General features: G+C 56.2%; 2 protein-coding genes across 2 annotated transcripts; both read right to left on the bottom strand.

The window, feature by feature from the left end:
- Nucleotides 1–6425: 6425 nt before the first annotated feature.
- Nucleotides 6426–11019, bottom strand: LOC128827225 (phospholipase A2 inhibitor and Ly6/PLAUR domain-containing protein-like). The gene is made up of 6 exons (XM_054011042.1): nucleotides 10909–11019; nucleotides 10119–10246; nucleotides 9586–9702; nucleotides 8204–8356; nucleotides 7699–7839; nucleotides 6426–6787 (listed from the first exon to the last, which is right to left on the bottom strand). The coding sequence occupies exons 2-6, from the start codon at nucleotides 10165–10167 to the stop codon at nucleotides 6573–6575; spliced, it is 675 nt and encodes a 224-aa protein (XP_053867017.1). The 5' UTR covers nucleotides 10168–10246; nucleotides 10909–11019; the 3' UTR covers nucleotides 6426–6572.
- A 5865-nt stretch (nucleotides 11020–16884) lies between these two features.
- On the bottom strand, nucleotides 16885–22945 carry LOC128827177 (phospholipase A2 inhibitor gamma subunit B-like). The gene is made up of 6 exons (XM_054010964.1): nucleotides 22851–22945; nucleotides 21495–21601; nucleotides 19847–19963; nucleotides 18819–18971; nucleotides 18306–18446; nucleotides 16885–17248 (listed from the first exon to the last, which is right to left on the bottom strand). The coding sequence occupies exons 2-6, from the start codon at nucleotides 21541–21543 to the stop codon at nucleotides 17034–17036; spliced, it is 675 nt and encodes a 224-aa protein (XP_053866939.1). The 5' UTR covers nucleotides 21544–21601; nucleotides 22851–22945; the 3' UTR covers nucleotides 16885–17033.
- Nucleotides 22946–24379: the final 1434 nt, after the last annotated feature.

Below are 24379 nucleotides of genomic sequence, written 5' to 3'. Positions count from 1 at the left end.
CCACCAAAATTTCTATAAACCTGCCACCCATGTATAAGGGTCGGGGCAGTCAGGGGACAGGTAGGGTCCTAGTGGGGCAGTTAGTGTGGGGGGTTCTCAGGAGGTGGCAGTCAGGGGACAAGAAGCAGGGGGAGGGTTGGGAGTTCTGAGGGGGGCAGTCAGGAGGTGGGAAGTGGGAGGGAGTGAATGGAGGTGGGGCGGGGCTAGAATGGGGCTTCCCCCCCCAGTGTCCTCTTTTTTGATTGTGGAAATATGGTAACCCTAGTGGGGTCCCTCTCACCTACCCAATGTGGATTCTATCCAAAAAATGCCACACAAGTCCTGCCCAGCACCGCAGGTCTGTCGGTTGCCCGTGCATCTGATTCCTTCGCCTCTGCAAACCTCACACTGCAGACAGGCCCCTGGAGCCAGAGAGAGAACATGAGCCACTTGGATTTGTCCCTCCCTCGACTTCCCCAGGGCTCTGTAGGGAAGCTCTGGTTACAGCGCCCTGGGGTCCCTCATCCACCGTGCTGCCCCAGTTCAGTCCCTGGTCCCCGCTGGCTACAGACATTTCATGCTGCTCAGGGGCTGCATCTCCCCAGGTTCACTGCAGATTTTAGTTCCCCAATGGGTTTTCCCACCTCACAAACCCCAGAGAGATCCCCAGCAGGTGTGAGCTGGTCTCACTCTCAGCAAGGGCCAATTGACACCTGCCATCAAATCCAGTGCAGCTGGGCCCCCCTGACACCGGCTGGGCCCTGGCCCCACTGACTCCAGTTCAGCTCTGCCCCCCTGACACCAGCTGGGCCCTTAGGGTTACCATATTAAAAAAATAAAAGAGAGGACGCTCCACCGGGCCCTGGCCCTGCCCCTTTCCCACCCCCAGCCCCGCCCCAACTCCGCCCCTTCCCCACCGCAACTCTGCCCATTCCCCGCCCCTTCCCCAAAGTCCCCGCCCTAACTCCCCCTCCTCCCTCCCAGCCACGCGAAAAGGGCTGCCCGAGTGCTACCCGCTTCACGGTTTGCCGAGCAGCCTCCAGACCCTGCGCCCCCGGCCGGCGCTTCCCCAGTGCAGCTGGAGCCCAGGAGGGGAAGCGCCCAGCCAGGGGTGCAGGGTCTGGAGGCTGCCCGGCAAACCGTGAAGCCGGTAGCGCTCGGGCTTTGGGCAGCCCCTATGCCTCCAGACTCTGTGCCCCCGGCCGGGCACTTCTCCTCCCCGGCTCCAGCTGCTCTGCTCCTCCCCTGACTCTTCGGCTCTGTTTAAGAGCCGAGCTGCTGCAGCGCTACCGGCTTCAGGCAGCCCCCTTGCCTCCGGACCCTGCGCCGCCGGAGCAGAGCAGCTGGAACCCGGCAGGGGAAGTGCCCGGCCGGCGGCTGGGGTCTGGAGGCAAGGGGGCTGCCCGAAGCCAGTAGCGCTCGGGCAGCTCGACTCTTAAACAGAGCCGAAGAGTCAGGGGAGGAGCAGAGCAGCCGCGGGAGGGGCAGTGCCCGGCCGGTATTTTCCCGGACATGTCCGGCTTTTTGGCAATTCCCCCTGGACGGGGGTTTGATTACCAAAAAGCCGGACATGTCCAGGAAAAACTGGACGTATGGTAACCCTATGGGCCCTGGCCCCACTGACTCCAGTGCAGCGGTGCCCCATTGACACCAGCTGGTCCCTGGCCCCATTGACACCGGCTGGGGATCACATAGACCGGCCCTTCAGATTCCCTGGAGCTCCTGCTACTGCAATTCAGATCTGCTTCCTGTCACAAAACAGACAATCCCTGGTCGAAATGCCCTTGGCCTCTGGCCAGCTCTGAAACGTGCCCAGTCATGACTGAGTTCTAGTGATTTAAACTGTAAATATTTCCTCCCATTTCCACAATTGTTTCACTCGCTGTCACAGGGACTTTGTGACTTCCAGCCCTCTCCTCCTCGGACGCTGTCACTCTGACGCTCCCAGCTCAGCCCCCGTTATTCTGTGGCTGTGTTTCGGTTACGTGCGTTAACGGTTTCACCCGGCAGGCGGCTCTGAGCTGTTTGTAAATTGGAGAAGTTAGGAAATCAGCCCCTGTAGGAACAGACCCCACTCACCCGTAGCCAGGAGAGCAGCGAGGATGCAGACGGCAAGAGAAGCCTCCATGGTGTTGGAGAAGCAGTAGATCGGCACTGGGGTCTGTGGTGCAGCCAAATCTCCAGTTGGGGGTTTGTCACAGACGGGCTGAAATGAGATAAGAAGGGAACTTGCACATGTATGAGCCAGTTGATAGAGTGGGTGGAACCACAGAGCCTTTGCCACAGTTCTGGGGTAGCCGCGCCTCTGACCCCTTCATGGCTGGTATGTTCATGGTACCCACACAGAGAAGTCACAGACAAATATCAAATACTCCTGCTGGAAGGTTGCAGTGTAAAATGCCTTTCTTTCTGAGAATCCAACAAAATTACACACAAGAACCCAAATCAAGATAGAGGCGAAGCAGGCTGCTTTATACGACAGAAAGAGACAAAGCCAGTGGCTCTCTAAACAGAGGGTGACAAAGCAGGCTGCTCCCTACGGCAGGAAGAGACAGCTCACCCACCTTGATTCTACTCCTGGCTCTAGGAGGGGACTGGGACCTAGTGGTTAGAGAAGTGGGGCCTGGAGCCAGGACGCCTCGGTTCTATCGCTGGCTCTGGGAGGGGAGTAGGTTCTCGTGGTTGGACCAGGAAGGCTGGGGCCAGGACTCCGGGGTTCTATTCCTGCTCTGGGAGGGGAGTGGGGTCTAGCGGTTAGAGCACCAACAGACCAGAGGGATGTGACTTACCAAAACTCCTTAGGGGTTCAGGCTGAGAAGCGTTTGCCAGGGGTGGAGCAGATGGATAGTTCAGTGAAGCAGAAAAGATTTGCCAATGTCTGTCTCTCTCCTCTTATAGAAGGGTTCTGCTACGTGGACTGATGTAATGCACGTTTGTTTGGTTGAGTCCATAAGTTCCTAGTCCCCTCGCCAGCCCTGCCCCCACCCAACGGTGACCCAATTTGGACACACGAGCACGTTGACAAATTCGCCACCCTTCCTGTTGAGAAAAAATCACAGGGATGAGTGAAACCGCCTCCCCTTTAAATCATGGGGGGCAATATGGGGAAGCAGGTCACACAGTGGGGGGGGGGCAGGACTCAGATTCCTGGGTTCTATTTCTGCCTTGCTAAGGGCATGTGGGTTAAGGGCAGGACTTTTGGGTCTCATTCCCGCCCCTGGGAGCAGTGGGGTGAAGTGGTTAGAGGAGTGTGGGGGGGGGGAGTGGCAGCACTCCTGGGTTCTGCAGAGTGGGGAGTACCGTGCTCCCCTTAGAGCAGGGTGGGGTCCGCAGCAGGGCCCAGGGGAGTTGGCAGGTAGAGGGCTAGGTGGGTTCCTGAATCTATATGTGAAGGGGCCGGAAAAGGGTACGAAGCTGCTGTGACATTTTCCACACGTCAGGGCAGAAGCTGAGCATAGGGACGTCGGGGCAATACAGGGAGCCCCTGTCCATTGCCGTGAAAAGGCAGCGAGCGAGAAGGTGTCCCCAGGGGGTTGTGGAGCATCGCTGGGAGAGGGCAGAGTGGTGCTGTGGGGGCGCTTGCCTTAACCCGCTAGTTCCTGTATTACAGACATTTGTGTTTTGCCGAACTCGATGCTTTGCAAGGGCAGGACCTATCACCAGGCAGCCTTAACCCAGCGTTAACCAAGTCCCCCCCACCCCATGCCCACTTACGTTTTATTCTTGGATTTATTCCTGGTACCTGGACATTACCTGATATGTAGGGCCCTACCAAATTCACAGCCATGAAAAACACGGCAGCATCATAGGCACCGAGCCTGCACCCCAAACCCTCTCCTGCACCCAAACCCCCTCCCAGACCCCATACCCAGCACTCCAAACCCCCTCCTGCACCCTAACCCCCTGTCCCAGCCCGGAGCCTGAACCCAGCACCCAAACTCTATCCCAGAGCCTTAGGCAGGTGTGGGGGTCGGGGTGGGACTTGGACCCATTCTGGGCACCACCAAAACTTATACAAACCTGCTGCCCCTGCACTGAAGGTACAACTGCCCCAATACAACCCCAATGGGAAATACTGAAGGTTATTGAATTTGCTTGGCGGCCAGGAGGAGACACTAACGTCAGGGTACTCATGGAATTCAATGAATGTAAGATTGTTCACATCTGGGAGTCCTTTGAGTATTAGGGGATTGTACCCATGAACTTTGGCAAGTGGATACTAGGGATATAGGAAAAATGGAACCCCCCGAGTGAATCAAAGAAACCCAGGGCAGTAACTATATTAAGAAGTAGCCTAACGCTCACTTACAAGATCAGTGTCTGACCACTTCTTCATACTGTCCCTACCCAGTTAGGTAAATATACATGGCTAAGCATCTGGGTACAATTAAACTTGAAGGTACTTGCAACTGAATCGGATATAAAAAAAACCACCCAAGAAGACACCCATTGAATGGACCACGTGTGGTAAAACTGGATTATAGGGAACAAGTTACTGTAACACCAATACGATCTCTAAAACAAACTGACTTGGACCTCACCGGGTTAAAGGTATCCAAGGTCGCACCTCAAGGCGTCCCAGATGTAGACTCTTCATAAGGGCTGGGCAGCCTGGTTAAAATGATGGTATATGGAAAAATCCATAGGAAGGCCCCCAACGGTATATTGGAAGCTGCTGTGGGTGGAACTGAATTAGGAGTGGAAACACTGGATGTTACTAACACCGGGGGAGTTGGGGCAGGACAGACAGGGTCTGTATCGTACATGAGTATAGAAAATATTTTCAGTTTCAGCAACGAGGAAAACTGAAAATTGACGTTCCCCTTCCCTCTCTTTTTCCATTTTTCAGTCAGGGGGAAGGTTATAAGGAACAGCCGGCGTGGATTTATCAAGAACAAATCATGTCAAACCAACCTGGTTTCCTATTTTGACAGAGCAACTGGCCTAGTGGACGGAGGGAAGCAGCAGACATGAGAAATCTTGATTTGAAGGTTTTTGACACCATCCCAGATGACATCCTCACAAGCAAACAGGCAAATGAGGATGAGGTGACATTACTGTATTAGGTGGGTGCACAACTGGTCAAAAACCCTCCTCAAAGAGTAGTTATCAATGGTTCACTGTCAGACTTGCAGAGTGTCTCTAGTGGGGTTCCGGGGTCAGTCCTGGGTCTGGTGCGATCCAATATTTTCATGAATGACTTGGGTAATGGAGCGGAGAGTGTGCTTTGCAGATGACACCCAGCTGGGAGGGGTTGCAAGCACTTTGGAGGACAGGATTAGCATTCAAAACGCCCTTGACAAATTGGAGAATTGGTCTGAATTCAACAAGATGGAACTCAATCAAGACAAGTGCAAAGTACGACACTCAGGAACACAAAAAGATTAAATGCACACCTACAAAATGGGGCATCACTGGCTAGGGGGTCGTACCTCTGACAAGGATCTGGGGGTGATAGTGGATCACAAATTGAACATGAGCCAACAACATGATGCAGTTGCAAAAAAAAAAAAAGGCTAATCTCATTCTGGGGTGTAGTAATGGGTGTGTTGTACATGAGACACGGAAGGTCATTGTCCTGCTCTGCTCGGCCCTGGGGAGGCCCCAGCTGGAGAACTGGGCCCAGTTCTGGGCACCGTGCTTTAGGAGAGATGGAGACAAACTGGAGAGAGTCCCGAGGAGAGCAACAGAAATGATTAAATGCTTAGAAAACCCGACCTGTGAGGAAAGATTAAAAAACTGAGGGGGGGGGGGGACCTGAGAACTGTCCTCAAATGCATTCAGGGCTGTTATTAATCAATTGTATTTGATTTGCTTCCCTACCCATCCCTGAAGTGTCCTCACTTTTCTCCATTCACCCCCCTCTGTTGCTTCGAGGGACCCTGTGGGGATGATCAAATCCTTCTCTTTATCCCTGAGAAATGCCTCGAATTCTGCAGGGATGCCAGTGTTCAGAGCCAACAGGTGGGTCCCGCTATCATGGGTCGGGATTCAGTGAGACGCTGACGCGTGGTGCTTACTGTTAAGCACGTGATTTAGCCTCCATGTGCTTACAGCTAAGCATGTGCTTGCGTGTTGGGTCAGGGCCTTTGAGACCAGGCTTCTGTTCCCAGCTGGGCCACACAATCTCCCTCGCAGGTTTGGCCAACAATTTCCAAAGTGGCCTGTCATTTGGGTGGACCTGATGTAGGGGGCGCTGCCGAGGGCAATAGGGGCTGGACTTGGCTGTGACGACTGTAAAGGAAAGTTCTTTACTGTGTCTGCTGGACCCGGACTGACCCTTTGGTCCCCCCGGGGATTGTAGCTCCTGGCCTGTGCTGCCTCATTTCACCACTAGAGGCCACTCTCAGACTAATTTGGCTTCTTGATGGCCCCACCCACTACAATTGAAATTTCCCCCCCACGCCCAATCAATTTAAAATTTCCAAAGACTTTGGTCTCCAGTTTGTTTTATTAAGTGGAACAATCTAAAGGGGAAGCGAATCCGGCCGCTGCCCAGAGCCCCTGGGAGGGGAGAGCGGCTGCAGAGAGGGGCAGACACAGGCAGCCGGGGTGTTATTGAATGTGGCAGGTCCATTGCATGGGGTGGGGAATCAGGAGAGAAATTTCAGCAGGAGGAGCCCAGTGAGGGCGGGAAGAAGGAGCCCAGCTGGTCCCAGAGCTGTGCTGGCCGCGCTGGTGGCTGCTCTGCATGTGTGCTTGGGTAGATCTCCACGGATCCCCAGGAAGGTCCCAGAACCTGCATTTACCTGGGAGCACACGGACTCGGTAACGCAGCCCTTCATGATGATCTTAACGGTATTTCCACCTGTATGGGGGGAGGAGGAGGAAGGAGGCAATCGGGGTGAGGGGCGCAGCTCCATTCCTTGACTGGACTAAGAAATAACAGCCCCCCTTCCTCAACTCTGCCCCTGTGACTCCCACTGAGCCCCCCACAGCCTCCATCTCCCCATCTCCTCTGCTCTCCCCAGCATGTCTGGCCCTGGATGGCCTCCCCCTGCTCCTTTAATGTGACACAGACTCACAGGGTGTCCATGAACAAGTCACTTGCAGTCCCGACCTAGATCCCGCCAACAACACCTGGATTGACTCATGCCTGTTTTATCCCCACAGTTCATCTAACAAAGCAGCAGCTCCCTGTTGGTGGCAGGAGTGGGATCTCTAAGAAGGGTGGCTTCATAGTGAGTTAAGGCGCCATGATGGGACTTTGCAAAACTAGGCTCAGTTCCGAGCCCTGCCACAGCCTCCCGGTGTGACCTGGGGCAAGTCACGGCACTGCTCAGTGCCTCTGTTTCCCCATATGTTAAATGGGGAGAATGATCCCCACTATGCCTACAGAGATTGCAGGCTCTTTGGGGCACAGACTATATCTCCCTAGGAGTTTTTAGAGCCCAGCACAGCCTGGATCCCTTTTCTTCCCTGGGGGTCTGCGCAGTCCAGGCATGACAGGGGCTCCCAATACTATATCAGACCCTACCACGAAGAGCTTAGAGACTGAACTATAGACAGGCAACGCATGGAGGAGAACCAGAGGAACAGGGAGGGGGAGACACTGGCGCAAGGTCACACCGGAGGCCAGCGCTGGGAACAGATCCCAGGTGTCCTGATCTGCAGCCGATACCTTTCCCGAGTGGCCTCCACCCAGCATCTCGCTTGTGCTCTACGCGGGGGGAAAAGAGCGGAGGAAAAATACCCCCAGAATAAATGAACGGAAGTTACCAGATTTTAGGGGCCCGGCAACGTCCAAACAGTGGGTCTCGGCTCCAGTACACTGTATGGTCTCTTCACGGCACTGCTCAGAGGACAGAGAGTAGCAGCCACGGCAGCTCCGGCCGTTGGGTTTGGTGTCAGCCGGGGGCACTGGGAAGAAGTGGAGCAAACGCAGTCAGCTCGGGGGACGAGCCCCAGGAGGCGTTGGGGCAGGGAGAGCAGCTGGGGGCGGCACAGCTCAGCCCTGGGCGCCCCCTGCAGGGGGAGCTGTAGCTCTGGGGACGCCGGGGGCAGCAGGGGCAGGGGAGAGGTTTGCAGCAGGGTGGGGTCAGCTGGGTTCACACCTGGGGGCAGCCTAGAGCCCCGCCCACTAAATTCCACCCACCCAGGGGCTCAATGTTATTCAATGGGGCGCCCCCTGCAGGGTGGGAGGACGAGTCTCAGGAAGTTAACGTGGGGCAGGTTCCAGGCAGCAGGAGGTGCAGGGGATGAGGGAGGAGCTGCAGAGATGTACCTTTAACAAAGTCCGGTGTGCAGTTGTCTGTCTGGCAGCAGGTGATGCTCGTCCTTCTGGCCTTTGCCGTCCCAAAATTCATGGAGATGGCTCCAGCTTTACATTGGCTGGGTGACAAACAGCTCTTGAGAACGTTCTGGGTCTTCCTTCCCTCTGCACAGGAGGAGAAGTCTGAGATTTATTCCCATTCCACTCTCACCTCACCGACGTCCTCTTCACAACGACGGCCCTGTGCCATTAGCCTTCCTCTACCCAGCGGGAAACTGAGGCACACAGTGAGGAAAGTGACTCATCCCACATCCCGCAGGGCTAGAGAAAGCAATTTCAGGAGCAAAATCCAGCATTTAGATCCTCCAACTGCCTACTCAGCCGATGCCTAACCCTGGGGGCCCCGAATCTCCTGCCCATAAAGTCCTTTTGTTGCCAAAGTTTCTACCAGTGGGTATGTGCAGGGCCACCCAAACCCCAACACCATGCATCCCGCTCACCCCTGAGCCACGGCGGGATTCACAGACTAGGCCTTCCCCTGACGATATCACCTGCGGGGCCTGATCCTGGGGACGCCCTCAGAGCACAACCAATGGATCGGGCCCTGCACAAAGCCCAACCAGGGCAGGAGATGGAGGGGGGTTGCCTCCCATATACCCAAGAGCCCAGGGGGTCGGATGCTCCCCATGGATGTGGGGGAATCAGGGTCCAGAGAATGTTTAACTATTTCATACAATGTGGGGCAACTTCAAAAAGGGAGACCGAGAGACCCACTCGGAGGCCAAGGGGTCAGGCACCACCGTAGGAGGGGAGAGATTTGGGCTGAAGACCCCAGCCAAATTCGGTTCCCACTTGGCTCCCCCATGGCCCAGCTGAGCGCCCAACCGCTGGGGTCTCCTGGCAGCCCCTCTTCCACTGCCGTCATAGTCAAGGAAGGGCTGACCTGGTACAGAAGCTGGACTCCCGGTGAGTGGTTCCCGGCTGTGGACCCCAAGCAGAGCTGGGCACCTCTGTGTCGCCGGGACTCAGGGCCGAACTTAGGGTGAGGGGCGGGGCTTAGGCCACACCCCTCTCCTCAGCATTTCCTATTGGCTGGCTTTTGTGGATCCCCTCCTCAGGCACCTCCCTGTCCCCATGCACACAACGAAGAGCCCGGCCCCATCCCACTGGCTGGCAGGTCACCTGGAGTTCGGCATCGCAGTGCTAAGCCAAAGGCCCCGTTGGGGAGCTAGCCACAGGGTGTGGCATAGAACCCAGGCATCCTGGATCCTTAACTGCTGCTCAGACCCACCCACCCCACGCCCTTCCCAGAGCTGGGACTAGGAGAGGACCCAGGCATCCTGGATCCCCACCATCTTCACTGACCCATGTTGACTAGGGTCCATCTCACCTACCCACTGTGTCTTCTGTCACAGTGATGCCACAAGAGTCTTCCCTATTTCGGCAGGTATCTAGATCGCCCATGCATCTGGTTCCTGATCCATCGCAAACCTCACACCGCAGACTGGCCCCTGGAGACGGAGAGAGAACATGAGTCCAGTGCAGATGTGGCCCCTGACACCGGCTGGGGATCACATATAAATGCCCTTCAAATAGCCTGTCACACAACAGACAATCCCCATTCGAAATGCCCTTGGCCTCTGGCCAGCTCTGAAATGTGCCCAGTCACAACACGATTCTAGTGATTTAAACTGTAAATATTTCCTCCCATTTCCACCATTGTTTCACTCGCTGTCACAGGGACTTTGTGACTTCCAGCCCTCTCCTCCTGGGACGTTGTCACTCAGACGCCCCCAGCTCAGCCCCGTTATTCTGCGGCTGCTTTTCGGTTACATTAACTCACAGTTTCATCCGGCAGGCGGCTCTGAGCTGTTGGTACGTTGGAGAAGTTAGGAAATCAGCCCCTGTAGGAACAGACCCAACTCACCCGTAGCCAGGAGAGCGGCGAGGATGCAGACGGCAAGAGAAGCCTCCATGGTGATGGGGAAACAGTAGATCGGCGCTGGGGTCTGTGATGCAACCAAATCTCCAGTTGGAGGATTTATCACAGACGGGCTGAAATGAGATCAGAAGGGAACTTGCACATGCATAAACCAGTTAACAGTGTGAGTGAAACCACAGAGCCATTTGCCACAATTCTGGGGTAGCTGTGCCTCTCTGACCCCTTAGTGGCTGGTATGTTCATGGCACCCACACAGAGAAGTCACAGACAAATATCAAATACTCCTGCTGGAAAGTTGCAGTGTAACATGACTTTCTTTCTGAGAAGTAAGGGATAAGTAAGGGGGAGGGATAGCTCAGTGGTTTGAGCATTGGCCTGCTAAACCCAGGGTTGTGAGCTCAGTCGTTGAGGGGGGCCATTTAGGGATGTGGGGCAAAAATCTGTCTGGGGATTGGTCCTGCTTTGAGCAGGGGGTTGACTAGATGATCTCCTGAGGTCCCTTCCAACCCTTACACACGACCCCAAAACAAAGCCGGCTGCTCCCTACCACAGCAGGAGACAGCTTGCCCACTTTGATTCTAGTCCTGGATCCAGGAGGGGACTGGGACCTAGTGGTTAGAGAAGTGGGGCTAGGAGCCAGGACATCTGGGTCCTATCACTGGTCTCGTGGTTGGACCAGGGAGGGATGGGGCCAGGACTCCTGGGTTCTATTCCTGCTCTGAAGATGGAAGAAGGGTCTGGCAGTTAGAGCACCAACAGACCCAATGTGACTTACCAAAACTCCTTAGTGGTTCAGGCTGAGTAATGTTTGCCGGGGGTGGAGCAGATGGATAGTTCAGTGAAGCAGAAAAGATTTGCCAATGTCTGTCTCTCTCTTCCCCTTATAGAAGGGCTCTGGTACATGCGCAGATGTAATACTGAAACTTTAAAATCCCTGCATTCTTCGTTTGCTTCGTTCCATAAGTTCCTAGTCCCCTCGCCAGCACTGCCCCCACTCACCAGTGACACAATTTCGACACACGAGCATGTTGAGAAATTCGCCAGCCTTCCTGCTGAGAAACAACCACAGGGATTCTTGAAACCACATCTCCTTTAAATCTTGGGGGGCAACATGGGGAAGCAGGTCACGCACTGGATGGGGCAGCAGGACTCCTGGGTCCTCTTCCTGGCCTACTAAGGGCATGTGGATCAAGGGTAGGACTCTTGGGTCTCTTTTCCGCCCCGGAAGAAGTGGGGTGAAGTGGTTAGAGGAGTAGGGGCGGGCAGTGGCAGGACTCCTGGGTTCTGCGGAGTTGGGAGTAGGGTGTACCACTTAGAGCAGGGTCGGGTTGCGACTGGCAGTCAGGATTCCTGGGTTCCATAGAAATTTTAGTGGGGTCCAGTAGTTAAAACTGGTTGTCAGGACTCCTGGGTTCTATCCACAGTTCTGGGAAGGGAGTGGGGTCTAGTGGGTTAGAGCTGGCCGGATGCCTGGGTTCTATCCACAGTTCTGGGGGGGGGGAGAGGGACTGGGAGCCAGGACTCCTGGGTTCTAGCTTAATCTCTGTGAGCGGAGTGGGGGCAAGTAGGATAGAGTGGGGGGGAGGGCTGGGAGCCAGGACGCCTGGGTTCTATCCCCAGCTGTGGGGGGTGGGGCCTAGTGAGTTAGAGCAGTGGGGGCTAGGGGCTGAGCACTGTCGCTATGCCAACCTACCCCAGTGTAGAGGTAGCTAGGCTGATGGAAGCTACCATTGCTTGGGGAGGCGGAGGTCCTACAGCCACAGAACACCCCCCTGCCCCGTAACCTGTGTTTACGCTCTGCCGTAGCTGTCCTGCTAAAGCACCCATCTCATAGACCCTGCAGCTCAGAGCTGAGCCGCAAGGGCGGATGGGATTGCCTGGTTGCAAACCCAGGGGCAAGGAGGGAAGGTGGGAGCAGCAGCGGTGGGTAGGACCTTGGGAGGAAGCAGGGAGAGAGAGCTTCTTGGGCACAGAGCCCACCAGAAAGGCAGGCGAGGGGATTTCTGAGCATGGAAACGGGCTGCTGCTGTTTGTCCCTGCTGATCTCCAAGATGCATGATGCTAAGGGAGTGCGCGGTCTTTGCACTGCAGAGAGACCTGCCTTGCGTCATCGAGTTCTCCTCCTAAAGGAAACAGCCTTGCAGTGTCCCACATAGTGGCTAAACTGCACGGGGCCACAAAGGGGGAAATAACAGCCCTGCAACAAAATACATACAGGCCTAGGGCTAGATTCCTGGCTACTTCAGGCCCCGGACACAGAGATTTAGGCACCACTGGTATTCACAAACGCTCCCCCCCCCCAGCTTCTGCCAAGCCCTCTGGGCAGCTCAAGTCATTCAGCCTCGACATTTGTGCCATAAAAGTTCCCTTGATACTCAAGTTTCTGCCCCCAGGCACCCTGATGCCTGTGTCCCAGCAGGAGCCAGGATCTTGCCTGCCAGGCTCAATCCAGGAGGTGCGCTCAGAACTGGCTCCACACACCACAGAGGAGGAGTTGGTGGCAAAAGTGGCATCCCTTAGATCCACTAGTTCAGTGGCCAGGATCCTCCCCTGGGTTCATTCGCCCCTCTGCCGGAGGTGGAAAGGGGATTTGAACTTGCATCACCCGTTTCTGAGCTGAGGGCTGGAACCGCAGGGACATACAACCGCTGACATAGTAGGTCCTGCAATCTCTCCTCTTCAAGCTGTTCTGCTGTATGTTCACCAAACGGCTAAACACCGATGTGAATCGTAGAAAAGTCAGCCCAAATTGCTTCAGATGTCATGGGGCTCCCCTTTCTGCACAACACTGGTCGCTCGTTAGCTGCAAGAGCGGGCGTCCTGCCGAGCCGGGCATCAACATTTGGTGGCAATCAACTTTTCCATTTTTGCAGGACTAATATTTCAGTCACCGAAGCAACCACGCCGCCTTGTCACCAGGTTATCTCCGGGTATCAGGAATAGATCCAAGGATGAAACTTAACGGTAGGGGGGCAAAAAACTTGGTTAACACCGGGTTTTGGTTGCCCGTTGATAGCTCTTGTCCTTCCAGAGTGTCGAGTCCAGCAAACTCCAACCTTCTGGAAACCAGGAAATCCCGAGTTACGGTAAATGCCCAGGCAGCCATCACTCTGTCCCCATGGCGACGGCACTCCAGCGCCATTCACTGGAGCTGTGCTAAATGGTGGAGAGATGTGCTGGAAGAGCTCCAAGACCTCCATTTATTTGACAAAGAGGAGGTTAGAGGGTGACTTGATCCCAGTGTATAAACGCTGGGGAACAAATATTTGACAATGGGCTCTCCAGCCAAGCGGAGGAAGGTCTAACATGATCCAATGGCTGGGAGTTGAAGCCGGACAAATTCAGCCTGGAACGAAGGCGTCATTTTTTAATGGTGAGAGTAATTAACCATTGGGACAATTTACCATGGGGCGCGGTGGATTCTCCATCACTGACAATTTGTAAATCCAGATGGGATGTTGTTCTCAGAGGTCGGCTCGAGGAATTAATTCGGGGGTGGGTATGTGCAGGGCCACCCAAACCCCAACACCTTGCATCCCGCTCACCCCTGAGCCACGGCGGGATTCACAGACTAGGCCTTCCCCTGACGATATCACCTGCGGGGCCTGATCCTGGGGACGCCCTCAGAGCACAACCAATGGATCGGGCCCTGCACAAAGCCCAACCAGGGCAGGAGATGGAGGGGGGTTGCCTCCCATATACCCAAGAGCCCAGGGGGTCGGATGCTCCCCATGGATGTGGGGGAATCAGGGTCCAGAGAATGTTTAACTATTTCATACAATGTGGGGCAACTTCAAAAAGGGAGACTGAGAGACCCACTCGGAGGCCAAGGGGTCGGGCACCACCGTAGGAGGGGAGAGATCTGGGCTGAAGACCCCGGCCCAATTCGGTTTCCACTTGGCTCCCCCATGGCCCAGCTGAGCGCCCAACCGCTGGGGTCTCCTGGCAGCCCCTCTTCCATTGCCTCTTAGTCACCAGGTCACCAGTTGTTAGGGTTCCCCATCTCCAGGCCGGTGTCCGGGGATCCCAGCTGCCAGGCGAGGTCACACCTGGTCCTCTGCAACAACAAACCCTCTCCCACCACTTTGTGAAACATGCAGCACACAGGGAAACTGAGGAGCGCACATGCTAGTCATGTAAAACGCTACAAAACTCCCCAACTTCGTCACACGTGTCAATACACGATTGGGTGGATCATGTCCACAGCAGGGCCCAGGGGAGTTGGCAGGTAGAGGGTTAGGTGGGTTCCTGAGTTAGTATGTGAAGGGGCCGGAAAAGGGTACAAAGCAGCTGTGACATTTTCCACACGTCGGGGGAGAAGCTGAGTGTAGGGACATAGGTGCAGTACAGGGAGCCCCTGTCCATTGCCGTGAAAAGGCAGCGAGCGAGAAGGTGACCCCGGGGCGTTGTGGAGCATCGCTGGGAGAGGGCAGAGTGGTGCTACAGGGGCCTTTGCCTTAACCTGCTATTTCCTGTGTTACAGACGTTTGTGTTTTCTGAACTCGATGCTCTGCAAGGGCAGGACCTATCACCAGGCAGCCTTAACCCAGCGTTAACCAAGTCCCCCCTCCCCATGCCCACTTACGTTTTATTCTTGGATCTATTCCTGGTACCTGGAGATTTCCCGATATGGTTAGCTGAGCGATTGGGTGATGGGAAGGGTGAATTTTACAAGAGCACAATCAGCTGAGACCTTTGGGAGGAGAATATCAGCTTTCTGGGGACAGGTCGCTCGCTGATCCCAGAGCAACTCGATTGACTCACACAGTCCGGCAGGGCGGCAGGCAAACCAGGAAGAGGTAGGAGGAGAGCCAGCTGAGAGATTTGTTCCCGGACTGTGGTGTCCTCTTATCTTGGGGCGCTGCCCCACAGAGCACCCCCCACACTCTGGGTCTCCCCTCCCAGAGGAACCCCCAACCCTCAATGCCCACCTTGCCTCAGTGGCTACTGCCAGTCGTCATCTAGCCCCTGCTCCCTGGGGCAGACTGCACTCTGGAAACCACTCATCACTGGCAAGGGGGTTGGACCGGCTGCCTCTGCCTATCCCCGGGCTGCACCTCTCCCGCCCCAATACGTCCTTAGGCCTTTAACAAGGCCTCAGCCTGGGGAGTTGCCAGGCTGGAGCTCCCCAGATCCTCTTGTCCTTCCCCAGCACTGCTCTGCCCAAGGTACCCTGTGCTCCCAGGCAGCCAGGCCCTTCCCACTCCCAGCTGGAGTGAGACTGACCCACTCCTCCCTTAGCCCTTATATCAAGGCCAGCTGAGGCATGATTAGGTGTGGCCACAGCTGTGGCTGCCTCCCCACGCCGCCTGCCTCATCTGCCTTCAACCTTTTCCCCTAGGAGCGGGGTAACCGCCCCGCTATACCCTCCTCAAAGAGTAGTTATCAATGGTTCGCTCTCAGACTTAGAGGGTGTATCGAATGGGGTCCCGGGGCCAGTCCAGGGTCTGGTACTAGTCAATATTTTCACAGATGACTTGGGTAATGGAGCGGAGCATGTGCTTTGCAGATGACTTCCAGTTGGGAGGGGTTGCAAGCACTTGGGAGGGAAGGAGAAGCATTTAAAACAACCTTGACAAATTGGAGAATTGGTCTCAATTCAGCAAGATGAAACTCAATCAAGACAAGTGGAAATTACGACACACAGGAAGGCAAAAAATCAAATGCACAACTGCCAAATGGGGAATAAGTGGCTAGACAGTCATACCAGTGAAAAGGATCTGGGGGTGATGGCAGATCACAAGTTGAATATGAGCCAACAGTGTGATACAGTTCCAAAAAAGGCTGGTCTCATTCTGGGGTGTAGTAATGGGTGTGTCGTATCTGAGACACAGAAGGTCATTGTCCTGCTCTGCTCGGCCCTGGGGAGGCCCCAGCTGGAGAACTGGGTCCAGTTCTGGGCACCGCACTTTAGGAGAGATGGGGACAAACTGGAGAGAGCCCAGAGGAGAGCAAGAGAAAAGACCAAAGGTTTAGAAAACCTGACCTGTGAGGAAAGGTTAAAAACTGGGCACGCTTAGTCTTGAGAGAAGAATGGGGAGGTGGGGCGGGGAGCTGAGAACTGTCCACAAAGGCATTCAGGGCTGTTATAAAGAGGCCGGGGACCAATTGTGTTTGATTTGCTTCCCCACCGATCTCGGAAGCATCCTCACTTCTTTCTATTCACCCCACTCCATCCCTCCTTCTGCTGTTTCGAGGGACCATGTGGGGACAATCAAGGCCTTCTCCTTATCGCTGACAAATAGCTCGAATTCCGCAGGGATGCCAGCGTTCACAGCCCACACGTGGTGCCTGCTACCACAGGCCCCAATTCACCAAGGCTCTGAAGCACGGTGCTTACTGTTAAGCACCTGACTTAGCCCCAAATGCTCATGTGCTTACAGTTAAGCATGTGCTTGCGTTTTGGGTCAGGGCTTTTGAGACCAGGCTTCTGTTCCCAGCTGGGCCACACAATATCCCTCGCAGGTTTGGCCAACAGTTTCCAAAGTGGCCTGTAATTCAGGTGGACCTGCTGTAGGGGGCGCTGCCGAGGGCAATAGGGGCAGGACTTGGCTGTGATGACTATAAAGGAAAGTTCTTTACTGTGTCTGCTGGACCCGGACTGAGCCTGTGGTCCCCCCGGGGATTGTAGCTCCTGGCCTGTGCTGCCTCATTTCACCACTAGGGGTCACTGACTAATTGGCTTCTTGACAGCCCCGCCCATGAGAATTGAAATTTCCTCCCACAGATTTCTAAAGACTTTGGTCTCCAGTTTGTTTTATTAAGCGGAACAATCTAAAGGGGAAGTGAATCCAGGTGGGAGCCCAGAGCCCCTGAGAGGGGAGAGCGGCTGCCGAGAGGGGCTAATGCAGGCGGCCGGGGTGTTATGGGTGTGGCGTGGCCATTGCACCGAGTGGGGAATCAGGAGAGAAACTTCAGCAGGAGGAGCCCAGCGAGGGCTGGGAAGAGGAGCCCGGCTGGTCCCAGAGCTGTGCCGGCCGCGCTGGAGGCTGGTGAGCATCTGGCCGTGGTTACCTCTTCTTTGATCCCTGCGAAGGTCCCAGAACCCTCATTTATTTGGGCACAGACATACTGAGTACCACAGCCCTTCATGACAGTCTTCGTGGCAGATCCACCTGCATGTGGGGGAGGAAAGGAGGTGATCAGTGTGAGGGGTGCCGATCCATTCCTTGAACTGGACCAGGACACAACAACCTGCCCCTCCTCAGCTCTGCCCCTCTGAGCCCCGCCGAGGCCCCCCCACCGCCTCCCCTTTGGCTCTGCTGCCCCCACATGTCTCCCCCTTCTCCTTTACTGTGACACAGACTCACTGTGTGTCCTTGAATAAGTCACTTGCAGCCGTGATCTAGAGCACACTGAGGATACCGAGATTGGATATGGCCTGTATTAGCCACACCACTCATGCTGCAAAGTAGCAGCTCCCTGTTGGTGGCAGAGGTGGGATCTTTATGAAGCGTGGCTTCATAATGAGTTAAGGCATCATGATGGGATCCTGCAAAATTGGGGTCAATTCCTAGCTCTGCCACAGCCTTCCTGTGTGACCTTGGGAAAGTCATGTCACTACTCTATGCCTCCGTTTCCCAGTCTCTGAAACTAGGAGAATGATCCCCACTATGCCTACAGAGATTGTGTAATGCCAACAGACGCCGGGTGTTGGCGGGCGGGATCGAACCTGGGACCTCTAGAGCTTAGTGCATGAGGCAAAAGCCAACAGGCTCCTTCTCACTAAGTGGTCTCGGTGCCACTACAGTGGACAAGACACCACACCATACCCAGGAGGTGGGTGGGTTATAGTTGCAGGCTCTTTGGGGCATGGACTATATCTCCCTATAAGTCTTTAGCGCCCAGCAGAGTATGGGTCCCTTATCTTCGCTGGGGGTCTGTTCAGTGCCCGGCACGACTGGGTCTCCCAATATTAAACCAGTCCCTGCCACGGAGACCTTAGTGACTAAACTGTAGACAGGCAATGGATGGAGGAGAACCAGAGGCACAGGGTGGGGAAGACACTGGGCCAGGGTCACACCAGAGGCCAGCACTGGGAACAGAACCCAGGTGTCCTGATCTGCAGCCGATACCTTTATTTAGCGGACGACACGCAGCATCTCGCTTCTGCCCTTGGGGGCGCGGGACAGCAAAGGAAAAATTACCCCAGAACAAATGAACGGAAGTTACCAGAATTTAGGGGCCCGGTGATGTCCATACATTGGGTCTCGGCTCCTGTACACTGTATGGTCTCTTCACGGCACTGCTCAGAGGACGGAGCGTAGCAGGCTGGGCAGCGCCGGCCGTTGGGTTTGGTGTCAGCCGGGGGCACTGGGAAGAAGTGGAGCAAACGCAGTCAGCTCGGGGGACGAGCCCCAGGCGGCGTCGGGGCAGGGAGAGCAGTTGGGGGCTGCACAGCTCAGCCCTGGGTGCCCCCTGTAGGGGGAGCTGTAGCTCTGGGGACGCCGGGGGCAGCAGGGGCAGGGGAGAGGTTTGCAGCAGGGAGCCCTGGACCCCGCCCCGGGTGGGGCCAGCTGGGTTCACACCTGGGGGCAGCCTAAAGCCCCGCCCACTAAACTCCACCCAGCCAGGGACTCAGTGTTATTCCATGGGGAGCCCCCTGCAGGGCGGGAGGACCAGTCTCAGGAAGTTAACGTGGGGCAGGTTCCAGGCAGCCGGAGGTGCAGGGGATGGGAGATGTACCTTTAACAGGCTCCGGTGTGCAGGCGTCCGTCTGGCAGCAGGCGATGCTCGTCCTTTTCATCATGCTCTTCCCAAAATTCGTTGAGACAAACCTGGTGTTACATTGGCTGGGTGTCGCACAGCCCTTGATAATGGTCTGGGTCTTGTCTCTCCCTGCACAGGAGAAGACAGAGATTTTCCCCCCGTCCATTCCCAGCCCATTGACGCCCACTTTACAATGATGCCCATGTGCCATTAGCCCACCTCTACTCATGGGGAAACTGAGGCACGGGGAGGGGAAGTGACTCATTCGAAGTCCCGCAGGGCTAAAGAAACCAATTTCAGCACCTAAACCCAGCCCTTAGATCGTCCTGCTCCCCACTCAGCTGCCGCAAATCTCCTGCCAGAGTTCCCTCCAGGGGGGTATATGCTGGGCTGCTGAAATTCGAACACCGGGCGTCCAGCTCACCCCTTAGCCGTGGTGGGATTCACAGACTCATTGTTTCCCTGCTGGTCTCACCTGCAGGGCCTGACACAGGAGATGCCCTTGGAGCATGCCCACTGGATCAGGCTCTGCACAATGCACAGCCGGGGGGGGAGACGGCGGGGGGAGAGGTCACTCCCCTTTCCTCGACATTTCCTATTGGCTGGCTTAGGTGGCTCCCACTCAGTGGCCTCTGGTGCATCCTCTCCTCAGGTACCTCCTTCTCCCCATGCACTGTACAGGCAGCCGGTCCCCGGCCCACTGACTGGCGAGTCGCCTGGGGGTTCGGCATCGCAGTGCTGAGCCAAAGGCCCCATTGGGGAGCTAGCCACAGGGTCTGCAATAGAACCCAGGCGTCCTGGCTCCTTAACCACTGCTCAGACCCACCCACCCCACTCCTTTCCTGCAGCTGAGATTAGGATAGAACCCAGGCGTCCTGGCTCCTTTGCTGCTCAGACCCATCCATCCCACTCCTTTCCTGGAGCTGAGATTAGGATAGAACCCAGGCGTCCTGGCTCCCCAGACTGTTCCCTGACCCACGTTGGGTAGGGTCCCTCTCACCCACCGAGTGTAAATTCTGTTAGAACGACGCCACAAGAGTTTTGCCCAGCAGTGCAGGTCAGTAGGTTCCCCGTGCAGTTGTTTCCTTCTTCTTCACAACGCTCACACTGCAGACAGGCCCCTGGGGACGGAGAGAGAACATGAGCCACCTGGATTTGTCCCTCCCTCGCCTTCCCTTGGGCTCTGTGGGGAAGCTCCGGGTACAGCGCCCCGGGGTCCCTCATCCGGGGCCGGTGCAACCATGTAGGCGACCTAAGCGGTTGCCTAGGGCACTAGGATTTGGGGGGGCGCCATTTTCTTCGGCAGCAACCGCATCGGCCGGATCTTCGGCCGCCCCGGTCGCCGCCGGCATTTAGGCGGAGGGAGCTGGGGCAGTGGAGCGCGGGGAGGGCCGCCTGCAGCAAGGGGGGGGGGGGCGGCATGCAGGGGAACTCCCCGCCCCAGCTCACCCCTGCCCCGCCTCCTCCCCGAGCACGCCGTCACTGCTTCACTTCTCCCGCCTCCCAGGCTTGATTGGCGCCGCAAGCCTTGGAGGCAGGAGAAGTGAAGCAGCGACGGCGTGCTCGGGACGGAGGTGGGGCAGGGGTGAGCTGCCACGGGGGGGGTGCCTCAGGGTGGGGGGTGGGGAGCTGCCACGGGGGGTGTGTGTTTCAGGGTGGGGGGTGGGGAGCTGCCGCGGGGCGGGTGCCTCAGGGCGGGGGCTCGAGGACAGGCGCAAGGTAGAAGTTTCACCTAGGGCGTGAAACATCCTTCCACCGGCCCTGCCCTCATCCACCGTGCTGCCCCAGTTTGGTCCTGGCCCCCACTGGCTACAGACATTTCACGCTGCTCGGGGGCTGCGTCTCCCCAGGATCGCTGCAGATTTTAGTTCCCCGGTTGGTTTGCCCACCTCACAAATCCCAGAGAGATCCCCAGCGGGTGTGAGCTGGTGTCGCTCTCCAGTGCGGTGCAGCAAGGGCCGAGTCCCACCTGCCATCGACTCCAGTGCAGCTGCGCCCCCCTGACACCAACTGGGCCCTGGCCCCCCTGACTCCAGTGCAGCTGGGTCCCCCTGACACCGACTGGGCCCTGCCCCACTGACTCCAGTGCAGCTGGGCCCCCCTGACACCGGCTGGGCCCTGGCCCACTGACTCCAGTGCAGCTGGGCCCCCCTGACACCGGCTGGGCCCTGGCCCACTGACTCCAGTGCAGCTGCACCCCCCTGACACCGGCTGGGCCCTGCCCCACTGACTCCAGTGCAGCTGTGCCCCCCTGACACCGGATGGGGAATCACATAGACCCGCCCTTCAGATTCTCTTGAGCTCCTGCTACTGAAATTCAGACCCGCTGCCTGTCACACAACAGACAATCCCGTTCGAAATGCCCTTCGCCTCTGGCCAGCTCTGAAACGTGCCCAGTCACGACACAGTTCTTGCAATTTAAATTATAAATATTTCCTCCCATTTCCACAATTGTTTCACTCACTGTCACAGGGACTTTGTAACTTCCAGCCCTCTCCTCCTCGGACGCTGTCACTTGGACGCCCCCAGCTCAGCCCCCGTTAGCCTGTGGCTTCTTTTCGGTTACGTTCAGTAACAGTTTCATCCGGCAGGCGGCTCTGAGCCGTTGGAGAAGTTAGGAAATCAGCCCCTGTAGGAACAGACCCCACTCACCAGTAGCCAGGAGAGCAGCGAGGATGCAGACAACAAGAGAAGCCTCCATGGTTATGGGGGAGCAGTAGATCCACCCTGGGGTCTTTGGAGGATTTTTCACAGAAGGGCTGAAATGAGATCAGAAGGGAACTTGCATATGCATGATTGGGCTGAAAGGATGGGGAGAGCCACAGAGCCATTTGCCACAGTCCTGGGGTAGCAACAGCTCTGACCTCTTCCTGGCTGGGTTTTTTGTGGCACGCACAGGGAGAAGTCATAGAGAAACCTCAAATACTCCTGCTGGAATATTGCCGCATAACATGACTTTATTTCTGAGAATACAGCAAGAACCAAAAACAAGACAGAGACAAAACAGGCTGCTCCGTTTGACGGCGAGACACAGCCGGCCACTCTATAAACAGAGGGTGTCAAAGAAGGCTGCTCCCTACAGCAATGAGAGATAGCTCGCCTAACCTGATTCTTTTCCTGACTCCAAGAGGGGACTGGAGCCCCGTGGTTAAAGAAGCAGGGCCAGGAGCCAGAACTCCTTGGTTGTCTCCCTGGCTCTGGGAGGGGAGTGTGATCTTGTGGTTGAACCAGGGAGGGCTGGGGCCAGGACTCCTGGGTTCTATTCCTGCTCTGGGAGCAGGGCTGGCTCCAGGCACCAGCCGAGCAAGCGCGTGCTTGGGGCGGCAGATTCCAAAGGGCGGCATTCCGTCTAATCTTTTTTTTTTTTTGTGCTTCACCACTTTGGCCGCCCCTGCAGGTTTTTTCTTTTTGGTTTGCTGCTCCTGCTGCCCTGTAGGGGGCAGAGGAGGGGAGTGCCCTGTAGAAAACCCGGCAGGGCAGCCCGCGTCCTTCCCTGCCTGCCGAACGGAGCGGCGCGGAGCCCTCCCGGCAGGCGGAGCAGCGGGAGGGGCTGCGTGGCAAGCGCCCCGCATACGGAAGCCCTGGCCGCCCCCTTCTCTCTCTCCCCTGCCCCCCGCTAGCTGGGGTGCGCACTCCGCTGCCTGGGGTCCGCAGGGCCGGGAGTCCCCCTGCACCCACGCTCCTGCCGCCACGCAGATATTTCGTTTTTGTTTTTTTGTTTTTCTTTTCCTTTGCCGCTCCGGCAGGCCGGCCAGTTTGTTCCCCCCCCCCCCCCCCCTTCGCTGCTCCGGCCAGCCGGTTTGTTCTCTCTCTCCCCGCCCTCCCCGGCTGGGGGCAGGTTTGTTTCCCCCCCCTTTGCTGCTCCAGCCAGCCCATTTCTCGCCCCCCCCCCCCCTTTTGCTGCTCCGGCCCGCCGGGCGTTTTTTGCTTGGGGCGGCAAAAAAGCCAGAGCCGGCCCTGTCTGGGAGGGAAGTGGGGTCAGCAGTATACCAGAGGGATGTTACTTACCAAAACTCCTCAGGGGTTCAGACTGAGTAGCGTTTGCTGGGGTGGAGCAGACGGATAGTTCAGTGAAGCAGAAAAGATTTGCCAATATCTGTGTCTCTCCTCCTTTTATAGAAGGGCTCTGGTACATGCGCTGAGGTAATGCACATTTGTTTGGTTGAGTCCATACGTTCCTAGACCCCTCCCCAGCCCTGCCCCCACCCAACAGTGATACAATTTGGACACACGAGCACGTTGAGAAACTCGCCACCCTTCCTGCTGAGAAACAACCACAGGGCTGAGTGAAACCGCCTCCCCTTTAAATCTTGGGTGATGGGGGGCAACTTGGGGAAGTGGGTCACAGACTGGATGGGGTGGCAGGAGTCCTGGTCCTATTCCTGGCTTGCTAAGGGCATGTGGGTTAAGGGCAGGACTTCTGGGTCTCATTCCCATCCCTGGGAGAAGTAGCGAGCTGTAGGTTAGAGGAGTGGGGGATGGGATTGGCAGGATTCCTGGGTTCTGCAGAGTGGAGAGTAGGGTGTAGTGGTTAGAGCAGCGTGGGGTTGGGACTGGAAATCAGGGTCCCTCAGTCCATAGAAAGGTGAGTGGGATCCAGTAGTTAAAACTGGTCATCAGGTTCTATCCCTGGCTCTGGGAGGGGAGTGGGGGCTGGGAGCCAGGACTCCTGGGTTCTATCCCTGGCTCTCGGAGAGGAGTGGGGTCTGGGAGCCAGGACACTTGGGTTCTATCCCTGGCTCTTGGAGGGGAGTGGGGGCTGGGAGCCAGGACTCCTGGGTTCTATCCCTGGCTCTCGGAGGGGAGTGGGGGCTGGGAGCCAGGACATTTGGGTTCTATCCCCAGCTCTGGGGATGGGACCTAGTGACTTAGAGCAGTGGGGGCTAGGGACTGTAGCCCGGTGGGCCAGCTTACCTGTATTATATTCATTGCTTTGTTATCCTGCTTTATTAGATTTAGTAGCAATGCAAGGAACCTACCGGCTTTTATCCTGTAAGATTTGGCTTTAATAGATAGTGTGAGGCTTGAGGCCAATAACCTTTGGTATGGATAAACTTAGGTAACTTATAAGTTATAGGGAACTGGAAGTGGCATGCCAGAGGTGAAGTTTTGTTTAGAATACTGACATTGGCCACCCACAGAACATCGCTGACACCAGCATCCGGAAAGTTCCGGACAGAACCTTTGACCGGAAAGCTGCCATGAATGCAAATTGACATGTATGCTAATAGGGTAACAACATACATAAACTAACCTATAGAAAATGGATACCTTAAGGGACAAAAATACAAATAAGGACCTCTATTAAATATGTATTGGTCATGGCAGCATCAGCATAACCTACTATGTAAGTAACATTTCAGGGGCAGCAGATAGATTGGAGAGATGTAGACCTTGGAAGGGGCCAGAAAGTCCCCCGCCCCGTAACCTGTGTTTACGCTCTGCCGTAGCTGTCCTGCTACAGCACCCATCTCATAGACCCTGCAGCTCAGAGCTGAGCCGCAAGGGCGGACGGGATTGCCTGGTTGCAAACCCAG

This window comes from Malaclemys terrapin, chromosome 21, assembly GCF_027887155.1.
Source record: "Malaclemys terrapin pileata isolate rMalTer1 chromosome 21, rMalTer1.hap1, whole genome shotgun sequence".
NCBI classification, from domain to species: Eukaryota; Metazoa; Chordata; order Testudines; family Emydidae; genus Malaclemys; species Malaclemys terrapin.
The sequence above is the reverse complement of the archived record's forward strand: the minus strand, read 5'-3'. Positions and strand labels throughout refer to the sequence as shown.